Source organism: Haliotis cracherodii, unplaced genomic scaffold (genome assembly GCF_022045235.1).
Source record: "Haliotis cracherodii isolate W230 unplaced genomic scaffold, xgHalCrac1.p SCAF_11, whole genome shotgun sequence".
Taxonomy (NCBI): Eukaryota; Metazoa; Mollusca; class Gastropoda; order Lepetellida; family Haliotidae; genus Haliotis; species Haliotis cracherodii.
The window spans coordinates 1,008,082-1,025,493 of NW_027266266.1; the positions used below are offsets into that span (position 1 = coordinate 1,008,082).

At 43.0% G+C, this 17,412-nt stretch overlaps 1 protein-coding gene and 1 pseudogene across 1 annotated transcript in view; one reads left to right on the top strand and one right to left on the bottom strand.

The window, feature by feature from the left end:
• LOC139455186 (uncharacterized) overlaps window positions 1–17,412 on the top strand; it is a 54,420-nt gene continuing 37,008 nt past the window's right edge. Inside the window, exon 1 of the mRNA XM_071236738.1 lies at window positions 1–753. Within this exon, the coding sequence (XP_071092839.1) occupies window positions 632–753 (122 nt within the window). The 5' untranslated portion in view covers window positions 1–631. The remainder of the gene's footprint in view (window positions 754–17,412) is intronic.
• Window positions 1,038–16,861, bottom strand: LOC139455952 (uncharacterized; annotated as a pseudogene).

Genomic DNA, 17,412 nt, shown 5'->3' on the forward strand with positions numbered 1-17,412 from the left:
ATTGTACGCGGGGAGGCGGGCGCCACGAGAAGGCGAGAAAAACCACATCAACACTCCCCTTGTCTGTCCCTCCTTTCTCGGTCAAACTGTGGTCGCTCACTCAGGCACGAGGGCTTGTGGGGGGTGCTTCTCCAACGCAGGCTAGCCCTTCACCCTGATCCTTGCGACTGTCGCCGTGCGGGGCTCGTCGGCTTCTTGTGTGTGTAGAGTGGAATCTACCCGCGACTGGAGCAACTCAATGATGTACAAGAAGATATGATTTTTTTTTTCAGTTAAAACAAGCGTTTGATTATTATACTTTGATGGATGTTCTAGTGGAAAGGAGTTTTTTCCAGATCTAAAACAAAAACTGACGGATAGGAATGAAATATTGAACCAAGGGAACAAAATGGAGAGATTTGTTTGAAAGGGACAACTCTGATCGTGTGTGTCTTCTGGCAAAGACTGAGGTTGCTGCAGCATCTGTAGCTGCGTCAAGACGCAGGAGAAAGTATACAACTCAGGTTATTTCTGCAACAAAAAACGGGTATAGGATTTACAATCTGAGAAAAGTGACACACAAAAATGATGGATTGGATTTGAAATGAAGATAGTGAAGATTTAAGTGATCCGGGGTATAAACTCAGAGTGGATGATAGTCCTGGTGTCGGCAGCGAGTATGGCGTCAGGAGGGGTTCTCCGACAACTGACAGTGTGTGTGTGTATTATTGGAATGTACATCGCAGGTGCAGCCAGCTACGGCGACGCAAGCGGGTAAGTGTTCTTCCTGCGTCCCTTTGATGTTTCTACGTCAATGCACAGGACCATGTAACTAATAATAACAATAAACAAACTCGCAAAAAACTCGCAGATGAGAGCGAAGGCCTGCGAGCTAGTTTGTTATTATTATGATTAGTTAAAAATGGTCTAATTTGTGGTCAATGCATCTCTCTCTCTCTCTCTCTCTCTCTCTCTCTCTCTCTCTCTCTCTCTCTCTCTCTCTCTCTCGGCGTGTGTATCTCTCTCGCTCTGACTGCGTGTCTCTATCTGTGTGTGTCTCACGCTCTGTCTCTCTGTCGCGCTTGCCCTGTCTCTCTGTCTCTCTGTCGCGTTTGCCCTGTCTCTCTGTCTCTCTGTCGCGCTTGCCCTGTCTCTCTGTCTCTCTGTCGCGCTTGCCCCGTCTCTCTGTCTCTCTGTCGCGCTTGCCCTGTCTCTCTGTCTCTCTGTCGCGCTTGTCCTGTCTCTCTGTCTCTCTGTCGCGCTTGCCCTGTCTCTCTGTCTCTCTGTCTCTCTGTCGCGCTTGCCCTGTCTCTCTGTCTCTCTGTCTCTCTGTCGCGCTTGCCCTGTCTCTGCGATGCACAAGTCCATGTTTCTCCCCATGAAGGCAGCTAGATGTATATTGCTATCATGTGTCTCGTGTACTACGTGCGGGGACACGTGGTCCCAGTCAAACGGGCTATGCACCTCCGGTAGTGGATTCCACTGAACACTTAGAGAAATAATTGCTGGTCTATCAGAATATGTGCCAGACAAAAGGTTGAAGGTTACCGGGGGCTGTATTTCGTCTCCTCAATTCCGCAATACACCAGGAGTCGACTCTCGTCCCTCGCTCAATTGACGTTTGTGTGTTACCCTTCCCCGAAACCTAAACAATTGCGCCGAGAAGAAAAAGAACCTGTTTTAATGCGCGACGTTTTTAACATGTTTGTTAATGCTTAAAGGTTTTGTTTCTAGTGCTTGTGGATGTTCGGTTGCCTGGAAACTATATTTCAAAGAACGAACTCGGAAGGTTAATAAATGTTGGAAAATCCGGAAAAGATTTGAAACGTATGTTTTCTCATTGGTGGGTCTTAATTTGGCCCCAACGCCTTCCTAATTACTTTCACATATTTGTTTGTGTGTGTTGCTTTGATGAAGGGAAGCAGTCGTTCTTAGTGATTGAAATAGAAATGAGAATCTGCGGTAATGTCAAACAGGTCTGCGGTCTGACGGGGACCTTCACTGAGCGCGGGAAATATGACAATATCGCATAAAACTTATGTTAAACATCTATACTGAACAAACGTTAGGGATCAGGAAATATCTGTATATACCATACACATTTAAATACTCAATCTTCACCACAAAATAATATACTCAAGAATATTCATAAAACCTAAATTGTTTTGATCAGTATATAATTCCTTGTCATCAGTGATCTCAAGGCCTCAGTAGAATTAAGCCTAGCAAACGTCACATCTCCGGGCCTCCAGTAGATCTATGCCTAATAAACGTCACATCTCCAGGCCTCCAGTAGAACTATGTCTAATAAACGTCACATCTCCGGGCCTCCAGTAGAACTATGCCTAACAAACGTCATATCTCCGGGCCTCCAGTAGAACTATGTCTAATAAACGTCACATCTCCAGGCCTCCAGTAGAACTATGTCTAATAAACGTCATATCTCCACGCCTCCAGTAGAACTATGTCTAATAAACGTCACATCTCCGGGCCTCCAGTAGAACTATGTCTAATAAACGTCGTATCTCCAGGCCTCCAGTAGAACTATGTCTAATAAACGTCACATCTCCGGGCCTCCAGTAGAACTATGTCTAATAAACGTCACATCTCCAGGCCTCCAGTAGAACTATGTCTAATAAACGTCATATCTCCACGCCTCCAGAAGAACTATGTCTAATAAACGTCACATCTCCAGGCCTCCAGTAGAACTATGTCTAATAAACGTCACATCTCCGGGCCTCCAGTAGAACTATGTCTAATAAACGTCACATCTCCGGGCCTCCAGTAGAACTATGTCTAATAAACGTCACATCTCCGGGCCTCCAGTAGAACTATGTCTAATAAACGTCACATCTCCGGGCCTCCAGTAGAACTATGTCTAATAAACGTCACATCTCCGGGCCTCCAGTAGGACTATGTCTAATAAACGTCATATCTCCGGGCCTCCAGTAGAACTATGCCTAACAAACATCGCATCTCCGGGACACTGGCAGAACAATGCCTAACAAACAACAGAGGCCACAAATTACACTATGGACATGGGATCAATGTGTACAATGTCTGAAGTGCGCGTTGTGGCCCCCGACACTAATGGAATAACGATGTGTAGACACTCAGTCACTCACTCACTCACAGGAGTCGGAGTCTGTATACTGATACTGCTGCAGTTCTGATGAAGGGGATGCTAACCTCACTCAGTCATAAAGAAATGTGTAGTATTCGTGATCACGGAGCGGATGTTCTCCCACTAATGTGTTCTACCTCAATCAAAGGTCCACGTGAGAAGAGTTGGTCGCCTCATTGGGTTTGTGTGTATCCTCGTTCCACAGACAGGTCGTAGAACACTTGACACCATGTTGGCAGTGAAGCTGGGGCCCGTCTGCATAAAGAGTATAAAGAATGGACCCCATAACTGGCCACAGAGTAAGACTTTATTGTAGTACAGGGATGAAAAAAAACAATATGTCATAAACTGGGTTCGAGCTGTAATCACGGCACGAACAGATCTGATTGAAACAAATATTCACGGCAGTTAAAAGCGGTCTGTAATTAATCGATTCATTACACGACCGATTATTGGTTGATAGCATTATCAACGTTACACGCCATTTGACAACGATACACACAATCTGAGACAAGTTGACCTGACCTGGTCAAAGCAACGCCCAGTTTTATGAACACGTGGGTTACGATGGTCAAGGGACACCGAAAAGATTCGTTATTCGTATAAGCGATAATCACTGAAACCACTCCATTAGGGGTAGAATCTAGTTCAACATAACCTATTATTCGTTAAAATCGTTACATCCCTGGTTGCCATGCCTTGCTCCAAGGCTGTACTGAAAGAGAAGTCCATGGATGTGTAGTGATTATATCCTCCTAATAGGCAAGTCTAGATATGTGGACAGACTCCAGTCTCAGGGACAACCCGTTCTTATTAAAAATATTACATCATCTAGAAATTACGATTTAAACTAATAAGTATTGCCTTTGAGACTTGTGCAAGTCTAGTCTCTGTCATACCTTTTTGTTCTGCCGGGGTCGCCGGTGGCCCAGTCGTCACCGAGCTGTGTCCAGCAGGTGTGCCGGAAGCACGTGATCATGGGTTTAAATACCGAGTAGCCCTGAGTAGGTTTCTAGGTTTGTCAGCAACATACCCTCAGCAAAGTGGTAAACGTCAGAGACCTGCATCACTTCGGGCTCCCCTCCCACATCAAGCTGACACTGAATTACTTTTCAAAGGGGCGTTGAACCCAACTCACTCACTCACTCACTCACTAGTGTTCGTCATTGTAATGTCGTCCTTTAGTTCCGTCATGGCAATACATATAAACTAACAGGCGACAAAACGACACCAAACACTTTCTGAAAATTTGTTTTTTGTTTTTTTATGTTTAATTATTTTTTTCATGATTGTGCTATGACCTATGACGTGACCTTGCACAGTGATGGAAGCTGGGGTCAAGAGTTCAGTATTGGAGCAAGTACTTAGTGTCATACACAGTACTGTCACAGGGCTGAAATCACAGCGATTAGTCATAAAGCGTGTGTCCTCCATTGGCACGCGGGCGGTGGGGTAACCTCGTGGTTAAAGCGTTCGCTTGTCACACCGAAGAGCGAGGTTCGATTCCCCACATGGGTTCAATGTGTAAAGCCCAATATCCGCCGTGTTATTGCTGGAATATTCCTAAAAGCGGCGTAAGAACATACTCACTGTCTCACCAATTGGAACGTAAACAAGCTATAACCTTGCGTCGAACTGAGCACTGTAGTCCGGCCCTATTCCTCAACTAGGATCACGCACTCGCCCTGTGAGTTGAGTAATTAGTTGTTCCTTGATCTGGCGCCACAGATATACAACTTTTTTATGCAATGTTACTTGGAGTGACGTTTCTTTTGCGGTTCAGTATAAATACCAAGACGTTATTCCCATGCAGATAGTGCGATTGTGTTGGTCTGTATATTGATACCAAGACGTTATTCCCATGCAGATAGTGCGGATGGTTTTGTCTGTATATAGGACACTAATGTGTTATCCCCATTGATTTTGTGCCGTTGTAGGCCTGTATGTAGAACGCCATGTCTCCATGCAGATAGTGCAGTTGTGTTGGTCTGCATGCAGAACATAGAGATGATTCCCCCAGGTGTTCGCTATTTCGCAAACACCTGGTGTCGTCACTATTTGAGAGATATTCTTATGAGATTTCTTATCATTATGGAAATGGTATTGTCGCTTTTATTATCAGTATATTACATGTAGCTTCATAGAGTTGGGGTAAATAGTATAAAACTTTTTCTGTACGACCCAAGTATACGACTAGTTCAATGGCACGTACAACAACGCAGCTTTTGTTTTCTCAAAGCCCCAATCATGATTCATACATAACTTCATTGCAAACGTCATCAAGACTTCAAATGACTTGCATGTGCTTATTACTTAACATGATCTAAACTGGCGTTATAGTGAGTGCAGGGTGAATACTGTGAACCACAGTCGACAATATGTATTACGGCGGGACATATATAATCGAGTGCGGGCCAAACAACTCATTACATGGTGTTGTGGCATACACATGGCACATGTTAGATCCATGCATATCTCGTGTGATCAGGAGCCATTAAGGACACCCGAGATTGCTGATGTGGGTATGTGGGTATGCGTTTATGCGTGTACGCGGTATCTTCCTCACTGGTATCATATTCAGGTCTCCATCGGGGAAATCGCGACGCAATCATTAACGCGAGAGCACCTATCGGCGATATTAAATGTCAGCGTTATAAAAAGGACGGCAGTTGACCTGACCTACGACATCCCTAGGTGTCACTGGTTCAAAGACTCACGACCGCAAACACAGCTAAAAAACGTAGATTAAACAAACACAAGCCCATCTCGACACCATAAAAAGAACTTTGTTTCCTTTTAACATACCGACCAAACGTCGCTTCTTTACAACTACCAAAAGTCATGTGTTAAATGCAAAAGTATTTCTCAAACGTGCCTCGCTGAATGCCCTGCCGGGTGTAGGTCCAGCATCATGCATGGTCTCCTTGTCGTACAACATTCTTTCCTTCTGGGGAGAAAATCTGTTCGTAACAAGATCATATTATTAACATATTCCGCACAATTTGCTAAAACGCAAGGACACAATACATCTCCTTGCTACACCCCTGTCAGCACGTAAAGCTTTGTTTAACCAGTACCTGTTGCCCGTATGTAGCCCAGTGGATCACAGAGGGAATCTCACAGTGTGGAAAGTTCACTGTCTGACATGAGGCCAGGAGAAGAAAGAATACCTGAAAATCGAGATGATAATACTTTGTATAAAGGATGTAGATATGAAAGGGTACCGTATATGACATTTATTGTCCGAACTGCTACCATCTGGCTTTTGTTATGTCAACTGGGAGAGACTGTATGCATTAGATGATATTCATGTCTTGATAATGCAGTCTTGCAGGCCTGTGAAGGAGGCTAGTTTAAAGGCGTTTTCAGTATATGAGTGTGATGTAGCAATTATATTGTTTCATTGAGACTGGGTTTTATCACAAAGATATACCATTTGTTGTTATCGGAAACACAATGGGTGTTCTGCGGCAATTACGTCGTCGTCGTATTTCACAGGGGAGGCCCTTGTCTGGGTAGTGGAAATAAAGTAGTTGATACAAGTGTGCATTACTTGTAACTAAAAGCAAAATAAAGTATACCGAGTTTGTTTTAATGTAATTGAAAATTGAAACTGCTGTTAAATTTGATCATGTCTATTAAACCATCACTCATTCCCGTGACAGTTTGTATAAAGTAATTTTTGGTTGGGTAATTTTGTGTAAAGGTAAATTGGTAAGATGAAGACTGAGGTACGAAATGAATTTACAATCACATGTCCCCTAGCAATTTGTCAAATGTCCCCTAGCAATTTGTCACATGTCCCCCAGCAATTTGTCACATGTCCCCCAGAAATTTGTCACATGTCCCCTAGCAATTTGTCACATGTCCCCTAGCAATTTGTCACATGTCCCCTAGCAATTTGTAACATGTCGTCTAGCAATTTGTCACATGTCCCCTAGCAATTTGTCACATGTCCTCTAGCAATTTGTCACATGTCCCCCAGCAATTGGTCACATGTCCCCGAGCAATTACGTTTGAAATGTAAATTGGTGCAGAAAAAAAGCAAATTTATTGATTTTCAAAGATAAGATGTCTAGCTACCAATCAGCAGTTGTGTATTATGCGAAAAAGTATTTTTTTATATGTTCAACGTTTTAATCAAATTATATTTTTTTAAAGATAAAAACATGTGGAAGTATTTTTAGTGCTGACTAAGGGCCAGTACAGTTCATATTTTGGATATGATCTCGCTAAATTTAAACATTTTTTATTGAATTTCAGAGTTACAGTTTCTTTTACTCACTTTATGTTTCGAACTAAACGGCGAACTAGCTGTGACAACTATATGAATGGAGTGCTGACATCGGTGATGACACCAGGTGTTCGTGAAAAGGATAAGCATGTCCTGTCCTAACGTAGGCTCCCGTGATTCACACAATGTGCATAAACAAATTAAGTATTTATAGCACAACAGTACTTCTGCCATGCGACCCGTGAAGACCCATCTTCCCGAGGCTAGACCGTAAACTGACTTTAAAAGTCCAGTTTCCATCCTTGCCAAACTAGGCTGGTGAAGATCCGGGGTAGAAGAGGTCTTCAGCAACCCATGCTTGCCGTAAAAGGCGACAATACTTGTCGCAAGATGAGACTAACGGGATCGGGTGGTCAAGCTTGCTGACCTGGTTGATGCATATCATCATATCCCAATTGCGTAGATCGATGCTCACGATGTCAATCACTGGATTGTTTGGTCCAGACTCTAGCTGGAATATTGCTGAGTGCGGCGTTAAACAACAAACAAACAAAACTTCTGTCATGTAAAACATGAAAACAAAAACAGACAATCGCGTTATCGAAGAATAAAAAAATCTTGTGACAAGATAGTGCATTTACCAAAATTGTTGAGTCTTGAAATACTTTTCTTCTTATATAAAACTCTCTGACTGTCGTTGTTCAGAACGTAACTCGTCTCCACAACACACCAACACTTCTGTATCCATGTCCTCTACACAATGAACAACGAATACCATCCATATATCTGTAGAAACAAATGGTTGAGTTTCGTCAGTTGTCAGGAGGCGACTAACGGGATCGGGTGGTCAGGCTCGCTGCTTGGTTGATGCATGTCATCGTATCCCAGCTGCGTAGATCGATGCTCATGTCGTCAGTCATTGGATTGTCTGGTCCAGATTCGATTATTTACACACCGCCGTCATATAGCTGGAATATTGCTGAGTGCGGCGTTAAACAACAAACAAACAAACAGTGCAGGCAGTTAAGGTTTTTAGATTACACCAGTAAACGTAATATGTAATTAGGGATGTAAGCGGTTGGTCTCAGAGGTCTTCATGTATTGCCGGCGTGTTTCCTTGTGGTGGAGAGGGCAACGGGGAACGCACTAGATACCTCCACCCCATTGTGTTGCTCCTTCGAAATCTTCTCAAATGTATGACATTAATCATCTTCGTCTGACTGGGTGGAGAAATGCTGATGTGTGTTTGTGGGTGGTCCGCCACGATCACGTGACCAAAGATGTTATGAGGAACTTCTCTTTTAATCTTTGTAGAAGAAAAATATTTTATTATTATTACACAATGTACAGGACAAGATACATGAGTATAAAACACCGAACACTGTGCAGCCGGTACTATTAACGAGACAGACAGTCGTACCTTTTAAGGGGCACTTATGTTTGTCAATTCACCGAGACTAGTTGTTGTCTTTGTTTTTTTCCCCGTAGATACCCGGATGATATCCCAGAAATCTCGACTAATTCGCGTCCTGTGCTGCGCCAACTGTAAGCGTACCTGTCGCCTTTTTGATAATATAAGGGCTCATCGTCACATTGATCAACAAAATGAAATACAGTATTGACTTGGAAATTATAAAGAAATGTGGGTATCTTTTTGGGGTAGCATCGGTCATGGTTACAAAGTTTTGATAAGTCACTTGCTTGGTATTGTGCGATTTTCGCTTACAAAATAAATATTTCACCTGATCATTGCTTATTTCATCGCGTGGATATGTTCACTGAGGCAATTCATTATCCGCTAATATATTCAGTTATTTTACAAATTAAATGAAAAATCGGTCCATTTATTTTATTATGGACAATTTATAAAATGACTGAAATATTTATCAATGGTTTGTTTATTGTGCCGCGCCCAAATGAAGTTTTGCATGGGATGTAGAATTGTCCGCCCGTCACGTTTCATTACCAGAGCATAACTCACACACTATTCAAGATTTATTCTTGCAATTATGTATACAGATGAGCCATACCCTGTTCTGGAACCTTAACATGGCCCAGTTCGGTATACCGCTGCGACTCGAGGACACGGCAGGTCTCCACTAGTCTATACCTTTGTCATGTCTACAGCACGGCTGATATATCTTCCCCGGCTCCATGCCTTGGCGCGAGATGACACGAGGCACATTGCTACACATTTTATCATAGGCCGTACATGTCCGTACTGTATGCATATCACCACAGTTTGACAGTTGATCGCCCATTACCCGCCTCTCCTTGTCCACCCATCTTCCCGAGGCAAGAGAAAAAAAAAAGTCCAGTTTCCACCCTTGCCGAACTAGACTGGAATTGCTGGGCTTGATCGTAGCGCCACCAGTGGCTGTTACGAGTTATGTTCCTTACGAGTTATGCCTCACTTGCAGACCAATCTGATTCCACCTCTCGTATCGCTTGCATTTGCTTCAAACAAAATGGCGGCTCCCAGTCAAGACGATCTGATCGACAATCAAGATTTATATTATGATAAAACGGGTCTTACATAGCGAAGTGCATCAAATCACGTGAGCACCTTGATTAAAAACTTGAAAAGATTTGGAAAATATCTGTTGACAACGAGTTGTCGGTGCACATGCTTTGCAAATCCTGCAATCGACCGAACTCTGCATGACAGTTTACGAACCGGATTTCGATTTCGTTGCGTGATTTTGATTGGACTATGCATAGACTCGTTAGTCCAGCCAAAATCTAACTCCATAATACCAGCCTACTTCGGCAAGGGTGGAAACTGGACTCTACTGGCCACTTAACTCTTGCCTCGGGAAGATGTGTCCAGACGTGGAGTTGGGGGAACACATCGTCCACTCAGTGTCCAGCTCCATCAGATCAAAAGGCTGCAAGCTGCACCGAATTGTTTAAAAGACATTACTTAGAAGCTGAAAAAGTAGACAGAAATGATGGATAACAACTTCTTTAATTACTGTAAAGCCGTCGTTTCGGTACAGATCCTTCTGTCGTTGTCAAGCAAGGGTGAATATTGAGCATGGTACAGAATATATATAGTAGGTGGAGGATTAACAGTTACAACAATTGTGTACACGGGAGAGATTAACATGAGCAGGTTAATACTGTGACAGCATGATGGACAGAGAACACGTGATGGAGAAGACAATGAGACTGGAGCCAACTAAACAGGATGAAGTGTTCATAGGTGGGGTGATTATCGCTTTAGAGTTCATACTAGCGGATAGGATTAAGCAGCCTTGATTTCTGTTGATTGATGGCTTCTGGCGGCGAATGTGGACTGCTTCTGTTAGTTTTCTTTCAGTGAAATCATGGAGGTTGTTGGAGAGGTTTTGGACGTTTTCCCAGTTGATGTGATAGGGGCAGGTGCTGATATGGTCCGAGATGACTGATTTGCTGCCTGATTTGATGGTTGAAGTGTCACAGGTCAGGTAAACATGCTGGACACACGCTCGACACCTGGCTGGTCCGCCCCGGCCGCTTCCCACCATGTCATTCCTCAGTGTTCGTGTTTGTGTTCAATTCAGTTCTGCCAGACTCGCGATATCAATCAGGCAATCATTGTTATCAACTTCTCCATAGAATCTATAATATATTCGTGTATTACGATCCGGGAGTGTATAGGTCTTCAGCAACCCATGCTTGACGTAAAAAGCGACTATGCTTGTCGCATAAGGCGACTTACGGGATCGGGTGGTCAGGATCGCTGGCTTGGTTGATGCATGTCATCGTATTCAAATTGCGTGAATCCATGCTAACGGTGTCAATCACTGGATTGTCTGGTCCAGGCCTAATTATTTACAGACCGCCGTCATATAGGTGGAATATTGCTGAGTGCAGCGTTAGACAATAAACAAACAAACAAATCATCAGCTTGCAGTAGCGAGAAATGATCGCGGCGTCGTATATCGCTACTGCCAACACTGGAATACACGATCAGGCTATATATTTGTTCTACATCGTTCCAAGGGGCACGGGGGGCCCAGTCGTCTAAGGCGCCGCGATTCGCTGTGCAGAGTTGCGTCCCTTGGGCACGCCAGAAACCTATGATTGTGGGTTCGAATCCAAGTTCGCCCCGATTATGTTTCTAGGTTTGTCAGCACCATACCCGTGCTCGTGGGTTTCACCGAAGTGTTAAACGTCTGAGACCTGCATCACTTGGGGCTTTCCTCCCACATTAAGCTGACACGCCGTGATATAACTGGAATACTGTTAAAAGCGGCGTAAAACCCAACTCACTCACTCACTCTACATCGTTCCAGCTCACCAAATATCACTCACTAACCGTGTCTGTGTATGTTTCATACTCTTCGAGTTTAACGCCGACCCTGGTGTTATTTATGATTTTACAGACTTGTTGCGAGCTGCGTGGGCAGGTGGTCTCAACTTTGAACATAAGGTCATGACCTTCTCGGACATCAACGTGATAAGCGGCATGTTTTTCAATTAGAGTGTCCTCCCCTTCCAAACAATCGTATTGTGGCCACCAGATGGGGCGACATGATCGGGCTGCTATCACACGTAGCGGACAAATTACCCCCCGCATGGGGTCGTAACCTCTCACAAATACGGGACAGGCCAACAATGTGTGTTTGAAGAACATCCCGTCTAGAAATTGGAGAGAAATTTAATAGATAAGTGAAGAATAACCTGCTTCGTCACATCACAGTTTTCATAGTGTTGCGTGCAGTTCCTTTAAAATATTCGGCATTCAATTGTAAGATAGGAACAGTTACGTAGATACATCATATTACAGTTTAAACATCAGAATCAATAATTCTCAAGATTATGATTTATTTTTTAATAAGTATGATTCTCAGGCTAAGTGGCAATACAAACATGCTTCAAGCAGGATTTTATATTATTCTCCAGTTTCCTGACTGTTACGATCATCGGGTCTATATACCAGGAAATAAAAGGTATTACTTCTGGAAAAACAATTAATTGTTAATATCCGAAAAGGCATAGGGGAAACAACACAATAAAGTAAGACCACGTCCTTTATTCGTATCCTTATTCGTAAAATTATATTAACGTTCATTTGACACCGAACGCATAATGATAAGGTTAAAACATGATTTTCTTAGAGTTTCAAATAAGTATTTGAAACGTACAAAATGATTATACAGTAAGTATACAAACTGAATGATGTACAGTTTTCAAATAAGAATTTGAAACGTACAAAATGAACATATAATTAGTATACAAACTTAACGATTTACAGGTTTCAAAAACGAATTAAAAACGTACAAAATGAATATATAGTAAGTATACAAACTGAATTATGTACAAGTTTTAAATATTAATTTAAAACATACAAAATGAAAATACAGTAATTATATCTTAAATGATGTCTTGACAAGAGAAACGCGAACTCCTGTGTACAGGTTGGCGATGGGTGATGGTGATGCGCATGACCGGCTGCTGGCAGTGGGTTGGATGGCCAGGGATCAAGCTCCAGCGCCTCAGTGTCCCACTAACTAGTTGCCCCTACACACACCCGAAACCACAAATGGCTCCATTATACTTAAATCCTATCAAAAGAAGCAATCAAGGTAATCTTTACTGATACACATTCAATGTGTATCGACATTCTTAATACAAATGTTGTCGGCAAGTGTTGCTCATTATTATTTTTCCCCAATATTTACCAAAAATGTATTCAAAGGCCGAGATTAATTAAATAGATTCCTGAGCTTCAAATCTACATTTACAGCAAATTCTGAATGAGACATACATTCAAAGTGATGATATCATTATATCCCTTTATACCTGATGTCAGCGAGTCCATATCTTAGTTGTTCTGTAGTTGTACGGAGAGCAGGTCACAAATTAGGGGAAGTTAAGCATCGTTAGTGGCGGAGAGTAGTTGGATGGGTGACCATGTTCGACAGCTTGACTGTTGTTAGTCTCTAGGGCTCCGAACCTGGTGTCGCCTTAAGCAAGGGACCTTGTACAAATGTGTCTTAGTTATATTCACATTCATATGTTTCTTCATCCAGTAGTGAATGGGTACACGGGAAGATAAGATGTGATTGTTAACTTAGCGTCTCACAGGCAATTTGGGTATTACTCCCCAGGAAGCTGAGAACGAGAATCGATCAAATAACGCATAATGGGTAATAATGATGCATGGCATAATTATTTTTTTCAAGAATTTTCGGGGACAGTTTACTTTTTTCGATAAAACCCCTATAGCCTGAGCGGAGTTAATCTCACCCCCAACAATATGGACGAATTAGTCAGAGACATTTAGGGATATCTTGTGTGAACCAACACAGTTCTGATAATGAATCATGTTACATTTCTATAGATACTGATATGTCTGAGTTACATTGTCGATACCGCCTCTGTGGTCTAGTGGTAGAGGGTACGCCCGGAGACTGGAAGGTCCGCGGTTCGATCCCCGGCCGAGTCATATCAAAAGACGTTAAAAGATGGTACTTGTTGTTACCCTGTCAGGTGCTCGGCATTTAGGGGTTAAAACAAGGACTGGTCGGCTCGGAGTCAGTATACTGTCTCTGAGTGGGGTATTCATGTTAAACTAAGGCATGTTATATCAGTGGGCTAGCACTATGAGTCGGCATCAGTCCGGACTATTACAAGCAGACACACACACACACACACACACACATACACGTGGATTTACGTCACTATATAAGTGCAATAATCTTTGACGCGACGTTAAACCCAATTTCACTTCATATTGTAGACTAACATCTAGTCTCTGAAATGAACATATCGTACAGAAAAAAAACAGTTGTTAAATTATCATAAAAAGGAGCCCAGAGACTGATACTGCCAAACATTATAGACTTGCATGGGCTGTATTTGATATATTTGTATCCGGGTCTATAAATCAGACAACTCATGTTGTCGCATATGTGTTTAAAACAACTGTCACTGGCGGATTCTGTATCACTTCGGACTTTCTGATTCGTCATTCATGCTGCTTGATAGACAGGTGGCGAGAGCTTAATTAAGAGGCCAGGTGTCGCTGTTTGTCGTCTGTTTGATTATATAATACATCCGAGCTGGCAATCAAACCCGATCCTTGCCGTCCAGACACTAAACCCACTGGACAACTCATCCCCGCTCTCCGGATAAGAACCAGACGGAAATGTCCGTGGTGTGTACATCAGAAAACAATATCTACCTTTTGGAGCAAATTGTCACCTATTGAGATACACACAATACATTATAAGGCGCACAGTGTCTCACGGGATCGCGAGACAACACCACGAGGTGCCGCTTACGACATGACATTCTACAGGCTCAGCAAGCATCTGATGATGGAAGGGAATCATCTGCGTCTTTCTGGGGCGTAATATAGGTCAGTCTTTAGACACACACTGATCCTCGGAATGGGAGAACTGGTGTTAAACAGGCATAGAACGGGGTTCTTTTGATGTGAAGTAAATGTTTAGCAATAAACTAAATGCAGGCGCGGTCTTCTCTTTGATCTCACCGACACCACGAGGAGCATACTGCACGGGAATCACGGTGCTTATAATAGGTCAAAGGTCAACAGTAAGCCATAGACTCCATCACGGTTTGTTAGTTTGTTTGTTTGTTATGTAACGCCACTCAGCAGTCCGGCTGTATGACAGAGTTCTGTTTGTTAGATTGTTTGTTTGTTTGTTATGTAACGCCACACTCAGCAATAATTCAGCTGTATCAAGGCGGTCTGTAAGAATAGAGTATGTACCAGATAATACAGTAAATGGAATCATGAGCTTCGATCTGCACAATTGGGATACCATGACGTGCATCAACCCATTCAGCGAGAGCCTGACCACCCGATCCCTTCTAGGCACTGCAGCTTGGAGGATACCATGGTAAACATTCAGGCACACGGATACCTTGGTAAACATTCAGGCACACGGATACCATGGTAAACATTCAGGCACACATGTACCACGGTAAACATTCAGGCACACAGGTACCATGGTAAACATTCAGGCACACAGATACCATAGTAAACATTCAGGCACACGGATACCACAGTAAACATTCAGGTACACGGATACCATAGTAAACATTCAGGCACACAGATACCATGGTAAACATTCAGGCACACGGATACCATGGTAAACATTCAGGCACACGGATACCTTTGTAAACATTCAGGCACACGGATACCATAGTAAACGTTCAGGCACACGGATACCATGGCAAACATTCAGGTACACGGATACCATAGTAAACATTCAGGCACACAGATACCATAGTAAACATTTAGGTACACGGATACCTTGGTAAACATTCAGGCACACAGGTACCATGTTAATCATTCAGGCACACGGATACCATAGTAAACATTCAGGCACACAGGTACCATGGTAACATTCAGGCACACGGATACCATAGTAAACATTCAGGCACACAGGTACCATGGCAAACATTCAGGCACACGGATATCATGGTAAACATTCAGGCAGACGGATACCATAGTAAACATTCAGGTACACGGATACCATGGTAAACATTCAGGCAGACGGATACCTTGGTAAACATTCAGGCACACGAATACCTTGGTAAACATTCAGGCACACAGGTACCATGGTAAACATTCAGGCACACGGATACCATGCTAAACATTCAGGCACATAGGTACCATGGTAAACATTCAGGCACACGGATACCTTTGTAAACATTCAGGCACACAGGTACCATGGCAAACATTCAGGCACACAGGTACCATGTTAAGCCAATTAAACATTCAGGCACACAGATACCATAGTAAACATTCAGGCACACAGGTACCATGGTAAACATTCAGGTACACGGATACCTTTGTAAACATTCAGGCACACAGGTACCATGGTAAACATTCAGGCAGATGGATACCATGGAAAACATTCAGGCACACGGATACCTTGGTAAACATTCAGGCACACGGATACCATCGTAAACATTCAGGCACACGGATACCTTGGTAAACATTCAGGCAGATGGATACCATGGTAAACATTCAGGCACACGGATACCATGGTAAACATTCAGGCACACGAATACTACGGTAAACATTCAGGCACACGGATACCTTGGTAAACATTCAGGCACACGGATATCTTGGTAAACATTCAGGCACACGGATACCTTTGTAAACATTCAGGCAGATGGATACCGTGGTAAACATTCAGGCACACGGATACCATGGTAAACATTCAGGCACACGGATACCATAGTAAACATTCAGGCACACAGGTACCATGGTAAACATTCAGGCACACGAATACTACGGTAAACATTCAGGCACACGGATACCTTGGTAAACATTCAGGCACGCGGATACCTTGGTAAACATTCAGGCACACGGATGCCATCGTAAACATTCAGGCACACGGATACCATGGTAAACATTCAGGCACACGGATACCATGGTAAACATTCAGGTACACGGATACCTTGGTAAACATTCAGGTACACGGATACCTTGGTAAACATTCAGGTACACGGATACCTTGGTAAACATTCAGGTACACGGATACCTTGGTAAACATTCAGGCACACGTGCTTCAGTGTCATAGCCTCGGAGTGTATGTTCAGCTGTACGTGCTTGATTGTAGTGGGCTGCCCGCGTGGTGTTAAACATGGTTGAAGTTGGAATAACGTCCACGTGTTCACTACGGGCAGGAACAGACAATACTCGAGTGTTATTGAAACAATTAGTTCTGTTCAATATCAGCCGGACGCGGGAGTGTAATCTGCACTAACACGTTATACAATCTTACCCTTCCTTACAACGTAATTGGACGTGTGAATTTGCGCTGATTCGGCAGTTTAAGGAATTACCATGCTCGAATTAGCCGAGGTTAACTGTTGACATACTGGGAATTTGCAAGTCATCCATTTCTTAAGGGGTTAACTGGTTTGATGTGTTGTGGGAAAAGACTGGTGCCAAGCACGAACTATTTCACGATAGAACATGCTTGAGTTTCTGAAGCCAACACGCTTCTTAGTAAATGAGATCAGGGGAAATATAATTTAGAAAACATAAAAATGTCATTTTGTATCTTTGCAAACAGATGATGGAGTGTTATGTTTCAAAAAT